The sequence below is a fragment of the Balearica regulorum genome, chromosome 11 (genome assembly GCF_011004875.1).
Source record: "Balearica regulorum gibbericeps isolate bBalReg1 chromosome 11, bBalReg1.pri, whole genome shotgun sequence".
NCBI classification, from domain to species: domain Eukaryota; kingdom Metazoa; phylum Chordata; class Aves; order Gruiformes; family Gruidae; genus Balearica; species Balearica regulorum.
Genome location: NC_046194.1, coordinates 20991316 through 21008554, shown reverse-complemented (window position 1 = coordinate 21008554; position 17239 = coordinate 20991316). Strand labels below are relative to the sequence as shown.

At 41.9% G+C, this 17239-nt stretch overlaps 2 protein-coding genes across 2 annotated transcripts in view; one reads left to right on the top strand and one right to left on the bottom strand.

Moving 5' to 3' along the window:
* The window catches only part of DCX (doublecortin), a 122877-nt gene that overhangs the window by 7284 nt on the left and 98354 nt on the right, over positions 1-17239 (top strand). The window lies entirely within an intron of this gene.
* Positions 6125-10078, bottom strand: SERTM2 (serine rich and transmembrane domain containing 2). Its single transcript, XM_075763622.1, has one exon. It carries the CDS (start codon positions 9488-9490, stop codon positions 9212-9214), a length of 279 nt encoding a protein of 92 aa, XP_075619737.1. The 5' UTR covers positions 9491-10078; the 3' UTR covers positions 6125-9211.

Below are 17239 nucleotides of genomic sequence, written 5' to 3'. Positions count from 1 at the left end.
AGGCATGTTATATCGTGAAATGGGTTGCCTGTGATTGAAAAGGGAAAAACCTCTGATTTCCTCACTCCCAGTCCTATTCTTCAGACCAAGTTCCAACATCGATTTGATTGGATTTCTGCAAACCTGAGATAGTTCATTAAGCTGCAAAGCTCTGCTGAGGGTTGTTCAAAAGACTGCTGAATGGCAAAAAAGTCGGCAGAGAGAAGAGCTGCAAGGCTTCTTCAGCACAACAGAGGATGGTTGTAGGTGAGAATGACAAAGAACAGGCTATGGTCACTTGAGGATGCGATAATCTCATATAGACATTTCACTAGGCATTAGTTTATTTTGTCTGATGTTCTATTATGAGTTTTAAACCTGCAGTATTAAATAAAGAGGCAGTGTTTAACATTGAAATTGCCTAAAACATGCCTTCCCCAGCTGTCTGGTGAAATTGAGTCCAAACTTTTATTCTATGGAATGGTCTCACATACTTTATAATGCTGAATGAAAGATCTTTCAGACTCACAAGAAAGAATAAACAGCCTTCCCCAGAGGAGGACTGCATTTATTTACAGATTGGTCTACTAAAAAAACCCCACAAAAACAAATGATGACTACTGCTGAAAGATGATACCTTGGGAAGTGAAAACCTGGTACAGCTGGATCTAATCACCTGAGAGACAGGCAACGGCTCTCGCTGCTTCCTGGCCATGGAGACATTTGTTTGTCATGTTTGTCTTTCCTTGAAGGAAACAATTGAGAGAATTTATACACCCACAAAGACAAAATCTTCAGAAAACAGACAAAACCTATCAACTCACAGGTCTTCCTGCCTCAATAACGCTGAAGTCAATCTATGTGATCACAGTCCAGGGAAAGCTGGTTGGCTTCTCCTCATTTTACCTTTAAATTACATTCACAGAGAATGTAAATTTAAGAATGTAAAGATTTTATTTAGATAAGTTCTTGCAATCAGTTTCCTTGTTCTTTCTTAAATGGTTGACACAGTGATATGCAAAGGAAAATGGAAGCAGCAGCACATGGAACATGCACAGAGACAAACTGGGTACAGCTCAGTTGCATTTGCTGTACCTGACCTCAATGCAAGGAACTGCTTGTCTTTCAACAATGACTAGCCCTGGCGATCACACCATTCATTCCCAGTCTGGGAATCTGAGTCTGGGAATCTGAGTCTGGGAATCTGAGTCTGGTTTATCCCTGTCGAGGAAACATACACAGGTTTGTGAAGTTAATTGTGGTGAATGATGTGTCAAGCGTTGTTAAAATCCAAACACCGGACCAAAAAGATCAGCTCTACCACTAAGAGAGCAATTGATTTTGCCAATGTCTTTGCCTCTGAGACTGACACGGCAGCATCTGATTTCTTTGAGAAGGTACTGGTTCTATGAGTGATGCTACCATAGCATAAGCTTCTCATAATTGAATGGGTTACTGACATGGTCATTGCATGTGACAGTTCTAGCACATAGACAACACCTTTCTTTCAAAGTTCCTTAGAAACAACAACATCATATTTTAGTGCCATTTTGCCATCATGAGCTATTGTGATTTTAGCTTGGCAGGAAACTAAAGTGCTATATGGTACCTCCAGCTGCTGGAATTGCTAATCCCTTCTGACCATTACTGTATTCCATACAAGATTAGTCCCATACTTCATGGACCTCTTTGACCAGCCAGTTAGAAAGGAAGCACGTTACAGCTTCTCGTCCAGTAGCCTGAATTCCAACTTAGTGAGCCTTTTCTTGGAACTGTTCAATTTATGGTGAGCTATTATTTTTTATTGTAGAAAACAAAACCAATGATTTAGTCCTTCTATAGGTCCTGCTTTTCTTTACCTTTTTGTCTGATGTGCAACTGGTCTCCAGATTTGTTCTTTTACGTCACATGAACATCCCTAGCGCTCTGCTGTGATTCGTTGCTGTGATTTACTGTGTGGCTCTTCTGCCTGTTCTCGGGTTCAGAGCTGGATCATGAGTGAAACATAGAGTAGGAGAAAGCTACAGTCACACATCTACCCACAACAGACTCTTCTTTGCCTTGCATACCTGTTGTATGGATTACTATTCTTTGTGTCATGGATACTTGTGTGCCTGTATAAACTGGACATTCTGACCTAAAGTTTTAATCATAAGTATCTTACGCTGTCCCCTGTTCTTGAGGTGTGAGTAATTCCTGTAATCTCAAGTTTCCTCAGCAGGAGGAAAAAAGAGGCAATGATGCTGAACTAATCACTATTCATGAAATGTAAAGGCTTATTCGAGCCTTTAAGTGGCAGGAGTGATAAACAAATGTAAAGGTGTTATCTACAAGCATTATGTCTGAACTGTGACTTGCTTATGGATATGGAAGGCAGTTGTTCAGCAAAAGGCCTTCAAGACAGCATCTGGTCCCTCCCACTACCTTAAAGCATGAGAAACTCTTCCTAATCTCTTTGTTATTGCTGTTGTCCAGCGTGGGCACTGAAGACACTGAATTTCCACTAAAGCAGTATCCATTTGGAGATATTTTAAGAATTCTAAGCCAGGCAAAATTAATTGGAAAGTAGAAATAGAACAAAATCTCACCCAGGGTAAGTATATATTCAGTCTGTCAGCATATCTTTCCCAAATTGCTTTGCAGCAAATTATTATTCAGCCTCACGCCAGCTAAGCCGGTGCTGAGCAATCTGGGTGTGGAGGTAAGCAGGACAGTGGGGCAATGGTGTGTCTGGTAGTGAATTGATGGATAGTTACAAGCAGAAGTCAAACAATGGAAAAGCAGCCTCAGCAGCCTGATCCCAGTGGTTTCTTTCTTCCCGAGTAGCTTGTGGAGTAGACGTGCATATGGAGAATGTCGTTGTGCTGTAGTTATCTGTCAGCTTTCCCTTTCGGTGTTGGTTATGCTCTATGACATTAAAGAGCTTTGAAATTCAGGACAACATTAGCCAAATCCAAGTGCATTTGGAATGCTCCTCTCTTTCCTCTCTCTGTTTTGTTGGATGCATTGAACAACAGCAAGTCACATTTCTTCCCCGCTAGGTGCCAACATGAAGTAAATGCAAACCAGTGTGCTGTTATCACCTGGACTCCACATCCTGACGGAGTCAGTGCCAAAAGAGCTCTTCAGAGCTTTTCCAAGCTGTGGAAGCATGAAAAATTTGTGAACAACAGCAAAGCCACATCAGTTTGATTCTGTTGTGACAAGCTGTAAGATTTGCCAGTGAGTGTATGGCAGCAATCTCACACCAGCCCCCATGTGAGCTTCCTGGGGCATTATCTGCTAGTCATGCCACAGCTATTTGGACAGGTTCCTAGTAACCTGAGGATTATGGAGTAACATTATAAAAGGTGCTGCACATTAACTGCTATGAGCATGAATTAGTTTGAATTAGGATTGCTAAGGCATGAGGAGTAAAGGGGAAATCTTCCTTCTAAATTTTGCTTCAGCAGGTGGCATCCAGGTTTGTGTCTTTCAAGCTGATAATACAGGCTTACATAGCCTGAAAAAATCCACTCTGTGCACCACAGCACTGGAAACACCCGCTTGCGAGTTCTGGGCCAAAGACAGGATTCTAGTATGGGAAGATGTTTAAGGGACATTGGAAGAATAGTGGGAAGGAGCTGGAGGATGCCAAAGCCTGGGATACCCTCAAATCCAGCTCATGGGTTTGTGTTGTCCTGTAAAGAGTACCCCAATTCAGCACCTGCTTGCCCACACAGTTCAACGGGTAGCCTAACGGGTGGGTATGTGTTTTGTCATAAAACTACATGAATAAACATCAGTCAGTAGCTATTGTGGTGCAAGTGTTTCAGGACTTGAAGAGGAACTAGCTTCAGGACAACAGCCCAGATTAAATAAGATTAATTTCTCACTTGCAGAGAACAGATTCCAAGTATCAAACAATGTTGCTGAGCTCTCGTTTGACTTGCAGGTGCCTGTTGTTGTATCTTAATCAATTGCTATTAAATGGGACTGTAATTGTAGGACTATGACCATGAAGACAGAATTAATGCAGACAGAGTCAGTTTAGGAAGTCTGTGGCTATTAGCTTGATCAAATTATACTTTGAAAATGGGTTAATAAATCAGGAGAAGGAAGGGAAGGTCTTCTGAATTATTCATCATTTGTTTCCCAGTTGACAAGTTTACATAGACATGAAATTCAGGTGGGAGTATAGGGAGTGGGTTATTTATTAATTACATATGAATTGGACAGACCCTTTCTCTCTGGTATCCAGATCTGCTTGCACAACTTAGCATTGCCTACAGCTTGACAGTTTCTTTTGGCTTCAGCTGAAGAAATTCTAGAGTACCTCTGAAAAATCCAGTCCATCAAAATTGAGTTTAGGATTATTTTTCACACATAACAGCAACTGTCCTAGATGATACTTTAACTGTTCTTTCTTACAAAAGGACTGAGGAGGAAATTTTCATATACTGCATTCTAGAGAGCAAGTGTGCAAGGAATCAACTTATCATTCTGATTTTTTCAGGCTTTGTTTTGATATCTGTGCCCACAGAATGAATATCAGGAATCGAAGACTGCTCTTACTTGTGCTGGAACTTCACAACCTTTTGTAAAAGCCTGAGGATGGTGAAGATTTCAGAGGGCTTTATGGGGTTAGGCTTTTGGTAGATGGAATGTATAACATGCAGTTCCTTTTTGCAAACAAATGTCAAATCTGTGTCAGGAGCAGGAACTGAAAATAATATCTTCCCCAATCCGCAAGGATGTAGTCTTAAATCTTCTCTTGTAGCTTTAGCATTTGTTCATAGAATTATGTATTTGGATGCTTTTTACTTAACATTTTGTGTAGTCTTTTTTAAGTCCACTGCATCTATCAAGCAGACTTCACCATCTCTAGGTTTATTTTTCTATCATAATGGCAACAACTAAGTTTACAACTCATGTACCAAGAAAATACTATTTGGGATTTTTTCCCCTTTTCAGATCTATCTGCATCTGAATTTTTAGTCATGCGCGTCATTTTTTGCAGGGCACATGAATAAACAGGACTGTGAACAAACTTTCTGTCTGTACCAGAATTAAGCTGAATTATAGACATACCACAAAGATGTATTATCTTTGGAAAATAAATACAGTAATTCCACAATCTTGCCTAACTTGCTACCTAATCTGTAGCAAATAAGTTGACTAATGGCATTTACTGTCAGCAGAGGGTAAATAGCAGGAGTCGTCTGCATCTTTCCTGGTCTGCTAACCTGCTTTAAAGCTATAGCTGTCTATCATCTGCACTAGGATGCTACATCGTAAGTAGTTACCACATTAGTGACTGCAGGGTAAGGACATAATTCTTCTCCTAGTGAAGACAAGGGATACAAGTAAGTTTTCATTAATGCTGACAGTTAAATGTCTGTGTGACTTCATATATTTGGGTTTCAAACATTTTTTTTTCTTTTTCAAGTAAAATCAAAAAGGTCCTTCAGGGAGCTTAAGGTTGATTCTCTGCTGAGTTATGCTGTTTGCAAAATTATGTTCTTCTCTGCAGCCCTGTGAGGATATGAAAATATACATTTATGTTTGTATATTCTGACATAGAGAATGAAAATACATATCAACCCTTTCTGTTCAATACTTAAGGGTTTTTTAATGCAGAAAATTCATAGACATGGATGGAAATCATGTGGATGAGATTACCCAAGCAAAAATCCTGTAAAATATATATAGCCTGGGGAGTTAGACCATACTCAGGTCCTGACACCTTCTAGACTAAATACCCCGGGAGCTTTGGGAGCGATGGTGGTTTTCTGATGACTGTAGGCTTACTCTGACCTCACAGTCCCACCCACAGGGAACGGCAATGCATAGTTGTTTTGCTGCTCTTCCCCCGCAGGTAGGGAATGGAGGAGGTGATGAATTTACTGAATAGTCATATTTGTTTCCAGTGTCTAAGATGCGAGTAAAGATGGGAGCAAACTGTCCTGATTCAAGTAATACTTACACAGACTGGTAGGGGGTCTTCTTACACAGATGTCCTCTGAGGCCAACAATTAATTTGAAATGAGTGGCACCACAGATGCACACCTGGGAATAGTACAGAGCAGTCAGTGACTCACCATTGATAGTAGTATGTCTCTTTATTTTTGTAAAAAAACACCGATTTTCTGTAGCAGATGGACAAGTGGGAACGAAACAGACTGTTGAAGGGGAAGGATAGGGATTGACACTTGCAGTTCTCCAAGATTCAGCAAATCCATGCAAAAGTTCCAGTTATCACTCCTTATAGCCAAAGAATGCCTAAGTCCGCTAAAGCCCACTCAGCAAACACAGGTCAACACATCCCAACAGTATCTTTTCTCAGAGACATCTGGTCTCGGACATTACAAAAGACAATGAAAAGGGGGGAAAGACATTCTTCTATTTCTCAGTGGGAAAGGCTTTAAAATTTGCTGGCATTGTACAGACAAATGAGGCACTCTAAGTGCCTCTGGGACTGTAGATGTATCAAGTGGGACAGATACTTCCTGTGAAATGAAGCTTTAGAAAGGAAAACTTGTCATTTTTGTGTTAGAAGATAGGACTGCCTTCCTTAGCAGTATTATATAGAAATACAGTCTGCCCAAAAATATAATGTGATATAATGTAATGATATATAAAGTGATTGCTCTCTTTTATTTACAGTATATTTACTGAATAAGTTTCCAAGGGTTGTGAGACTCTTCTGAATTAACATTCTTTAGCATGAAGAAAAGAAATGCAGCCTCGACACCTACATCTGGGGAGCTTTTCAGCTGAGATCAGAGCAATCAGAATTTGGGTCCCAACTCAGATTCTGATACTGTCATTTTCCATTAGTCGGTCTGATATTTTATGTCAATATTTGAATCTGTCCTGCAGCTTCTTGGAAGTAAGGTTTTTCCACAGATTGTTGAGCTGGAAGGCTAATGGGGTTTAGTTGCTGATTTAGTATGTTAGAACATTTATGGTCTAAGTTGTAGCTTTTGAGTGGCACATCAAGAAAATTGAGAGGCAAGCCAGATGTTGAGCTTAGGCTAGTCTAACTCATGATGGCTGAATGCATGTCACATACAAAGCCAACTTGATCTGCATAAATTTTTGTTAAATTTAAATGTAGTTGACTAACTTGGGAGCTGTCTGCCTTAGTTGGATTAATGTCCACATCATCACACAGAATTTGGGCTCTTGTGCAGTACTGAGGGTAGCACTCCCTGAGGAACCAATCTTTAGATGGGGTGTGAAGCCACAGTCCTGCCCAGTGATATCTCTGTGTTGTCCCCATGGCAGAAAGCTTGAGGGCAACCTGCCTCCTGCCTTCTTTTCCAGGTAAACACAGCCGAGCATGGGATGGGGAGATATGGCTGAGAGTGTATTGTTTGCTGTATTCCCTTACACAGTCACTGTGCTATTTCATCAATTAAACCTGCTTACGTGGGGGTTAATGGAGTATAAAAGGTCCTATTCAATATAAGGACGCAATTTTTAAATAGTTTCGTACTAAATACATCAGTGAGAAAAACACTAGTCCTGCCTGTGGACCACCTGTATCCAGTATGGCCGTTACTTGTCATTCTGCTCTCCCACACACACAATCTGCTGTAAAAGCCATATTCCTAGTCCAAACAGCTCACCCATATGCAGACCATCAAAGGTAAATAACCTGATGTACACAAAGCATTTGAGAAATGGTTTCTTGTTACTATCGTGAATCCATGGAGTCAGTGTCATCTCTAATTTTAGCACTGTTTTTGTATGGGGAGTTTACACTTTCCAAGCCCTTGGGGACAAGAGAATTGGCAAATAAGTGTGTATAAATGTGGAAGGCACATGGGGATTTTATCGCTAAGCTAGAATTAGACTCTGATAAAGAAGATAAGCTGGGTAAAATTTGTGCCTTTTAGAAATGTAGCTGAAACAATCTCACTCAATGTTTTTCTGCAAGAGGCAGTGGCTCTCCCAGAAGTGGTATGCTGTATTTCATTCTGTCTTTCCCATCCACAGAAGCAAAGTCTATCTCTGTACATCATACATAGGTAAGAGGATTGGGTCAGATTGTTGTTTCATAAATTTAAGTAAACATTTTTTTCCACACTGTTCCAAATGATCCGCCAGGATATTTGAATCCAGTCCTGTCTTTTACTGCTCAGTCAGTTTACTTTCCATCTGCGTGTTCCCTACTAGTCTATGTCCAAAGCTGTTCACATTATTCATTATTGCAGTGCCAGGCCCTGGCATTTTTTCAACTTTCTTTGGAGGAAAACGAAAAAGCTTTGGAAGTACTGGTCTGTCTTTTGAGAAAGAAAACCCAACATGGATATTAGAGGAAATGTTATTATGAATTTGAGTCTGTTAGGAGAGCAGTGTCCATTTTACTCACTTTACACTGCATTTTAATTACTGAGTGATACCAGGAAGGCTGAAACACATGAATGTGTTTGTATTCAGCTCAGGTAATGTGATGGAGAAAGAAAGAAGAGAGGTAGAGTGTCTTTTAACATTTTTTTCTCTCCTGCTGCTCATTTCCTGCTGATGCTTTCTTTTTATTTTCAACCTCTGTTAAATTTTTTCTTTATTTTCTTTCCTCTTTTAAAAGTTCTGTCTCTTTCTGATATCTGGAATGCACCTATTCACTGTATGGTTTTTGTGTCAGAAACCAATAGTTCCAGCAGGTGATGAAACATTTGTATACTTCTGAAACTCCATTGAGTGAATCTGCCATTCAAGTGGAAAAAAAAGCAGTTTAAGGTTTTCCTTCTTGAATGGGAGAAATGCCTGAGAATTTCCGAACAACCGATAAATTCGGTATGTGCCCTGTGGGCTCTTTGTGCTTATGCCACTTACTTTGTTGATTCAACTCTTTTCACAAGCAAGGAATTTAAGGGCAAAGAGATAGGTCAGCAAATACAGGCTCCACATTCTGGTGTGTGTCTCTCCGGATTTTTGGCTGTCATTATCGTGGCTTTTACTATTTTCTGCAAGGGCTTTTGGAGGGATATGAGTCTTTCCTGACAGCAGTAGGTTTCTGTAATGTAAATTTTATTGAGAGTGTTGCACACATTGCCTGTAGTGTCAACAGCCAGTGGGTCCCAGCCAGTCTGAGTTGCATGACATTCTCCAGATGTTCTGTGCTGCTGTTGATGGTTGTGCAATAAGTTGTAGGGCTCAATAGGCAGGCAGAGATTCTTTCCACCACCATTTTGCCAAACAAAACATGTTTCACAAGCACAGAACCCTCTTTGCTTTGGGGTCTCTAAGTGGTAGGAATCCTGCTGTGCATTTCCACATCTGTGAACTGCTGGATGTTCTCAGTGGTCTCTGGAGACGTGGTGATTGGGGAAATAACGTGCTTCAGGCGCAAGAGCATGGAGAAAAGCAATATGAGAAGGATAGCCAGAAGTGTTAGGAACAAGCCCACGTACACGTAGAGGCTGGAATATTTATCTGCTGTTGTGTCTACTTCTGTAGCCAGAGTTGGAAAGTGGACACGGCCAGTCAGGTTTCCACGGAATTTGAAATAAATGTCAGTCATTGCTCTCTGTCAGCTTTGGTCCATTTTCCCTATTTACCTTCAGATTTCTTGTCTTCCTCCACCAGACTCACAAAGGAGGCCAAGACAGGAAACTTAGGGCAGATGGCACGATGGCTTCAGCAAGAAGAATTCCATCCTCTTGGTCTCAAGACTGCTGGTTCACACAGCTAAGCAGACTGCATGAGACAGGCCTTTGCAAATCATTCTGCAAGTTGCTATTACAATGACAACAGGCATTGAACTTGTGTTTTACACTGCCGTCTGGCTTTTATGTTGTCCTGAAAATGCTTTGGTCCTTCTTTTGGTAGGTCATCTCCTTTGGTAGGTGAAAAGCTTCCGTCCTTCTCTCAAACTGAGCTGCAAAGGTTTGCACAGCTTTGGTCTTTGCAAGTATTGTTTTCCAAACAGAGTCAGCTTTCTGCCAGCTTTTCCCACAGCAGGTGGTTTATCCTTGTATGAGATGAGGAAGGTTGTTTTCTGCTTTGCCAGACTGCTGGGGGATCTCTTCTCTCCTAATCCCAGGCTAATGATACTTCCTTATAGAGTATGGAGTTTTGAGTTTCTCATTAGGAACAGTCAAAAAGTCAGCTTTCTAAAAGGAAAAAAAAATGAGAGAGAGAGAAATGAAACCAGGTACCAAAATAGCCTAGCCTATATGTGGCATCTTTAGAACAAATAGATAATAAAACCCTTGTCATGCTCCTGTGAGACACCTTGAGATCAAGAGAAGCACTGAGTATTTAACTTTAGAAAAGGACCATGCAAATCTAATTGTTAAGGGCTCTGGTAACACTTAGTACTTACTTATGGGTAAGAAAAGGTCCCACAGTCTATGGAATTAGATGTCACAGAGGAAGGGAAGGTATGAATCCAGCCAGTGTCTTCCACCATGTGTGTCTCATTGATTGTTTATCAGGACCCTCTGTTTCCGAGGCACGATGCACCTAGCAGGTGTCCAGAGTCCTACCTGTCCTACTGGGGCAACTCTGCTGCAGGGTATGACACTTGCCTCCTGGGAGCAGAACTTACTAGAAGCGGGGGGAATCTTCACATTTTGGCATTTTCATTTCTTCTAGCTGGAAACAGAAAATGTAAATGCCAAAATTTCACTGTAAATAGTGCATCCAAAAGCACCATGTTCTGCTTTGATAAGACCAGAATTTTGTTTGTAGCTGAAGCAAAAATGATAACACTGAAACAAAAAGTGATGCAGTCACATATAATGTTCACTACATATACACCTACATGAGATGTAAATAGAGTAATATTAATATGTTAATATACTATGGCAGTCAGATTAAAATGAAACATTAGGTCAAAATGATAAAAGCTCTGATGCTTTTAGATAAAGATTTCACCTAAAAGACATACTGCTGCAAAACATTTTGACTTTCATGGGCCTTCAGTCTGTAAAATGTAGCTGGTTTATTGACAATATTTGGTTGTGCTCTCCCCATGTACCAATGGGAACAACACCTTATCATTCTTCAGAGAATGGTGGTTGAAATCTGGAGGCCTGAGTCATCAAGGAGCTGATATTCAGGCTTTCATTAGATGCAAGACAGACCTACTTTGGCTCACATGATGAGGAAACATTTGATGTGCTGAGTTTTTGGAGAAGGGGCGCTGGGGATTGTCTACACTTTACCTCCCAGCTCCTGCAATACCTTCTTCAGTATCAATGCATTTGAGATAACAGCAATCCAGTTTAGGGAATATTGGGCCATATCCTGCTTAGTAATAAGCTGGCTAAGCGGGGCCAAATTGCTGATTGAAAAAAATTGCCTGAGGATTTGACTTCTGCAGTCCCTGCATGGGTAGTGGATTCTGTGCTGAGGGTAGGAGGGTGTGGGCAAGCGTGGTAGAAAAGGGCTGCTCAGTATTTTTCCAGGGGCTGACCCAATCCCTTTGAGCCAGTTATTCTGGCAGCAGGTTTGGTGCTGATGCAGAAGCATGGGAGATGGAAGTGAAGGTTGTGTTGCAGTCACACACTTTTGCTCTCAATTATACGGCAATAACTCCATGATTTTCACACTTTGAACCTATAAATGGAAATTCTTCCCCCGCAAAGAATATTCTTAAGTTACACAGCAGGTGGGAAGTAGAGGGTGTGAAGGTTACTGGCCATATTAAACCTCTGTTCTTAAAATACAATTTCTCTGTTGATAATGAAGTGCAATCAGTCCGGAATCTGATACACGTGTGAGTTAAAGAACAGAGCAATGTCTTTGTCCATCTCATCTGCTGTCTTAGTGAGAGCAAAAGCCAGAGCTAGTTTCCCTCCTTAAGAAGCAGAGAGCCTAATGACTTTACACACTTCATAAAATTAGACTGCAGAATGCTAAGGACATTAGTCTGGAGTTCAATAATTAACTACAAACCAAGACATTGAATTAACAAAACTCAGCTGGGCATTTATTGATAAAAAGAGCAGATTAATAGTAAAAAGTACTAGCAGTGGAGAGTTGGCACAGATTTTGTTTTTAGTCTCAACTATAGAATTGTCAGGAGTGATCAACTATTTGGACTATTGAAAGCTGTGAATTTAACTACATCTTTTCCAGAAATAATTTAGTAGCTCCAGGCAACCCCAAAGATTTTTGCTTTTCAATCTACCAATTATCTCATTGAGCATATCTTTTGAGATATTAGTAGCTTTAGATTTGCACCCTCCCCTTTAAGGAATAGAAGCTTGAAGACTGTGGAGACAAAGTCATGTGAAAATAAGCAGTACACAAAGATTCTGAAAAAAAATAAGGGTGTATAAAGCAGGTCAGCATTATAACTTCATATAACTGAGATTACAGGAGGAAAAACCTCACTGGTTACCCTGAGAAGCCCTCAAGCCTATGGACAGAGATAGCAAGTAGAAGTAATAACAGTGTAGGCAGACAGGACAAATTGGCTTTGCAACTGCAGTAAATGTCTTGCCTACTTGCTTCTTTTCACTCCCGTACTCAGTTTAAGTGCCACTTGCCAGCAAGGCATCTCTGAAAGTACAAGCAACTTTTCTGAGTTCTCTTTTGCTTTTCCACCTGATACTCTTTACTACTACAAAGAAGTAAGTGGAACAAACCACAACAAATACTTGTGTAGCTTTTCCAGGGCTGTTAATTCAGACTGCACTGAACTGGCTGGCAAGCGCAGAAGGGTTTGGTTTTGAACACAGACAGTACCAGGTGTATTCTGTCTTGGTGACTCTTAGAAAAAAAATCAGCATTGGAGAAATGCAAACAAAGCATTAAAGTATCAACTCCATCCATGGCTTGCATTTTCTCTGGGGGAATCTGAGGGAGAGGAAGCGGGGGGGGTGGTGGGGGTGGTGGTGTCTTTTCTTTCAGTGGCAGACTTTATTTTTTGTTCTCATGCTGAAGTGCAAGATAGTATGTCAGCATCTCAGCTGTGGGAGCGCATAGGAAGAGAATAGAATAAAGCATAGTTACCTTTCAGAGCAGTCAAGGCACTAGAGCAGCTGGTTCGGACCATGAGCTTGCTGGTGATTTATCTAGGAACATCTCCTCCCAGGTAGTGGGATTTGTGCAGAAAAGATTTGCTGCCTTATTGCCGGAGTCAGGATATTGTCTTTTCAGCAACAGACGTGCCAAGTGCACTTTCTTCCCCTCTGCTCTTGAATTCACGTGGTTCGCTGACAGGGATGGTTCTTATTCCCAGTCTTGAGATGTCAACTGACAGTCTAAGTCAACAGCATCACTGCTGCTGTCCTTCCTTCGCAGGCAATAGGAGAAAGGGGCAAGGAGCCTTCTCTTCATGAGCTTCACTGCTTGGATGGAAACAGCCGGTCCCCTCCCTCAGCAGCAGTAGGCAACAGTTCAGAGAGGATCGAATCGGCAATGCTCCGGCACCGCTCCGGCACTGCTGCGTCTGGGCAGCCGGCAAGGAGGGAAGGGAGGGAGGCTGTGAGCTCAGCTCGCAGCAAAGTTTGTGCAAGGTTTGTCTTAACCCTTTCCTGTTTGCAAGTGGTAAAGACTGAGCTGCCTGCTAATTGTGGAGTAAAACATAAGTCAGGAGGAGAGCTTATCAGTTTCTCTCTCTAGTTTTCTGGAAGGTGCAAAGGTTTTTTGTTTTGTGTCCCCTGGGAAGGGTTACCTGGTGAGGGCTCCCAGCTGGGATCCTGTCTGGAACCATGGACAGGTATCACTTTTCAGCTGAGACCCTCAGGATAGTCCCCAAGCATTGCTGTTTGGCATCAGAGCTTTGATGTATTTTTGTCCCTGTGCGTACTGTTTGGTGGTTTGGGAAGGGCAATGTGGCTGGTTTAGTTTACACGTCCTTTCTCCCCTAAGCAGTTTGAAACTCTGCATGAATAAGCATAACCCCAACTTCGGAGTGTTGTGGGCAAAATTTATTTCCACCAATTTATGAAGATGTGAAGCACAGATCTACCTACAAGACACCACAGAAATGAGGCAGAAGGAGCCAAGGCTGGGGTGAGAACCCAAACCATCCTGATCCCTCTGATTACCACACCTGTTGACCTGCATTTCTTAGCTCCCTCCTGGCTGACCAAGTAAGGATGTTTTGTGATCCTGTTCCAGCTATGACACAAATTAGGGTAAACCGTATCAATGAATTGCTATAATTTTAGGTGTCTGCATGTTTCAGAAGAGTGATGGGGAACAAGATTTCCTTTGCTTTATGCAGGGTGGCTCAGGCTTTTGGGGACAGATGTCAGTTTGGGATGCACTGCAGTGAGCCCCAGGGTTTCACCAGCAGTAGAGCACAGCTGGAGGTGACCAGCACATAGATGGTGTAGCTGCAGTTTGCAGCTCTAAGCACTGAGCTGTATTTCACATGTCTGTGTCCCTTGTTCCCTAGTAGGTGGGTTGGCTGGAGGCACCTCATGGGGTGAACATGACCCGCAGGACCACACTGGCCACTTGGCTTGTGGTAGTTCCCAGTGCCTACAGGTTGTCTTTCATGGCCTGTTCTTGGGACACAAGGAGCAAGGGTTCCCCTCTGGAAAGTGGGTCCTTCACAGGGGTTTTGGAAAGACGAGTTCATTCTCTCTCTGCAGCTTTTAGTGTGACAAAAGAGAGACATTTAATCTCAAAACTGTCTCCTCAGAATAGCTCTCCCTCTCTGGTCCCCCCATGGCCACAGTCTGAGCCGAGGGGCCAAAGGGTAATGAAAACCAGAGCTGCACAACTCTTTCATCCTCCTGGGGTGGACGCCTGTGTTATAAATCTATCTTTCGAAGGGCTTCAATCTCTGGAGCTCACAAGCACAGTGCATTATTGCAATGCAGCAGTATTTAGATAAATAAAACATAGTCCCTGGAAAAAATACAATTCCTCCACGTTTCTGTGGTGGGACGAACTCTCTGAAAACCGAGACTTATAAGGCAGCTTTGATTGCTGATTTTATTTCACATTTCCTTTGTAATATCATGTGCAATGCCCAGTATTGCAGTCTATCCCATGATTCTCTGCTACGCACATAGGAATGAAAGTACAATGATAAACCAGAAAGAAGGCTGTGTGTCTTTTCCCCTGGAATCTGTACAATTACTGCTTTACCAACAAACTACCTGACAGCACCTCCAAACCCTGGGTACATGTCCTCTTATATAAGAAGAAACGAGCGAGAGCTCTGTTTAACCAGGAATTATGTTGCTGGTTGAGACCCAGAAGAGACAGACGTGTTGAAATTCTGCGACCCTGCTTTCTATGTAATGCTAATGAGCATCGCTGAAATGAAAGGCTCCCTCTTCCTGTCCATGCAATCCGTGCAATCCAGCTTCTCTGCTCAGCTTTTTTTCCCTTTGTTGATTTTGCAGTAAATTATCTCTCCCTTTTGTGGGACCAAGCTGCTGTTTGCTGGATGGGTATACTTAGATTTCTTGTTTCCTTTGTAGCAGGGTATAATAAAGACAGATGAATTTTAGATAATGCCACAATTTATACCAGCTGAGGCTGATGAATGCTTGACTGACTGATTGCTGAATTCCCAAATTGTTGAGAAGTATGTAAGGCTTTCTCTCTATGTAAATTTTTGGGCCAATCAATGACAAATTTGTGCTACATAAAATGAAGGTGTACAAATTCCCTTTGAAATACATGGAGATATGAAACCATTGAAAGTAATTTTTCAAGCAGCCATTAAGAATTTGGGTGCAAAAGACCAGGGAGCTTCTTAGGTTCTTTCTTTTGCATTATTTGACCTGTTTATCAGGTCATTTTACACATCTTTTCATAATGGTCCCACACAAGTCTTAGAGCGAAATTTGGATTTACCAAAGAGCAAATAAGATCTCTGAATGATTGTTAGTGAGTATAATCGGTGTGTTCCTATAGGGCTGCTTCTGTTATCCAAATTCATGTATCATATGAACACAGTAAATGCATACTTTGGGTCTTTAAAAATTACTTTCAGTGCAGCTGCAGTGAATGGAGAAAGAGCTGTGCAGACACATCCCAGAATGGTTTATTCAATCCCTCAGCTGTAAAAACCTTCCATCATTTGGAGCTGCTTCTGTGTGGGAGGGTCAGGGCTAAGCAGAGGTCTCTTTGCCTAATGTAGATTCTGTATATTGAACTCAGGAAAGAGCCATAACTTGGTGGGTGCCTGTGCACATGTCAAAGATGACAGAGAAAATAGTAGTGGCAGAGTTTTCAGTATTAAGGGCAGAAAGCGTGTTACATTAGAGCAGACTTAACTCAGAGCTGTTAAGATCTGAAGCGTATTCTGTGTTTGGACATATTTTCTACCTGTTGTTTAGAGGTGACAGTTAATACCAACTCACCATTTCTCCATTACCATCCTTCCCCTTCCTCCTGTTAAAACAATTTCTCTCCTTCACCTACGCGGTTAATCCCTGCCTGGATGTGAGTTTGGCTGACTGAGCTGTTGTGCTGAGCTGAGGCAGCTCGGCTTGCCTGGAGTTTCACTGGCTTTTAAAGGGCTTAGGGGGGTTCACCCACTTCTCCCCTGAGACCACTGCTAGGAACCTGCACTAGATGGCTTAGAAATCAGCTCAGCACTCTGAACTTCTAGTAGGATTCATTACACATGGCAATAATAATCGTACTTAGCACTTCTGTATTGTCAAGACACTTCACAGTTACATGGTCCAGTGTTGAAGAGGACTGCCAAGCATCCGATTTTTAACAGCTTTTGTGGCTGTTACAGGCTTCGTGCAGCGTGACTACCCATGGGACACCTCCTTGAAGAGGTGCCCAGCCCCTCTCTAGCATTAGAGGCCACAAGGTCCAACTCCCAAGGTGCTCAGCTGACATTAGACATGTTACATGGAAAAAGACCTGTCCTTTACCTTCCCTGCCTTCCCCACCTCTGCACTGGCCATCCACAGAGGTGCAGGGAGGCCCCTTGCTGCCATGAGGAGAGGTAGATAACCGGAACTGCGGCAGTGGTTGCTTGGGGAGTTGTTCTTCCAAAGATCAGGATGGTTCCTAGTCTCCATCTAGAACTGTACAAGTGTTGGGAACAAGGGAGTAAGTCACTACAGAAGGGATGCTGAAGCAAGTGACAGCACTTAGTGCCGTTTGTCTTGGCAGAGTGGAATCTGTTGTAAATATGTTTTTGTTTTAATATGTTTTGTCTTTATAGCCATGGCACAGAGTGGCGGATGATCTATACCACAAACAGGCTTGTGGAACAGATGAAAAATCATGTTTCAGTAGGTTTTGAATCAGGAGTCTCTAATGAATGTTTGGACTTTCAAATATTTATTGCTCAGATTTGTGTGAAATAGGTCTAGCTGCCACCAAC

Excerpts from the sequence above, each read along its gene's own strand:
- SERTM2 (XM_075763622.1), bottom strand. The coding sequence starts at position 9,490 with ATGACTGACATTTATTTCAAATTCCGTGGAAACCTGACTGGCCGTGTC.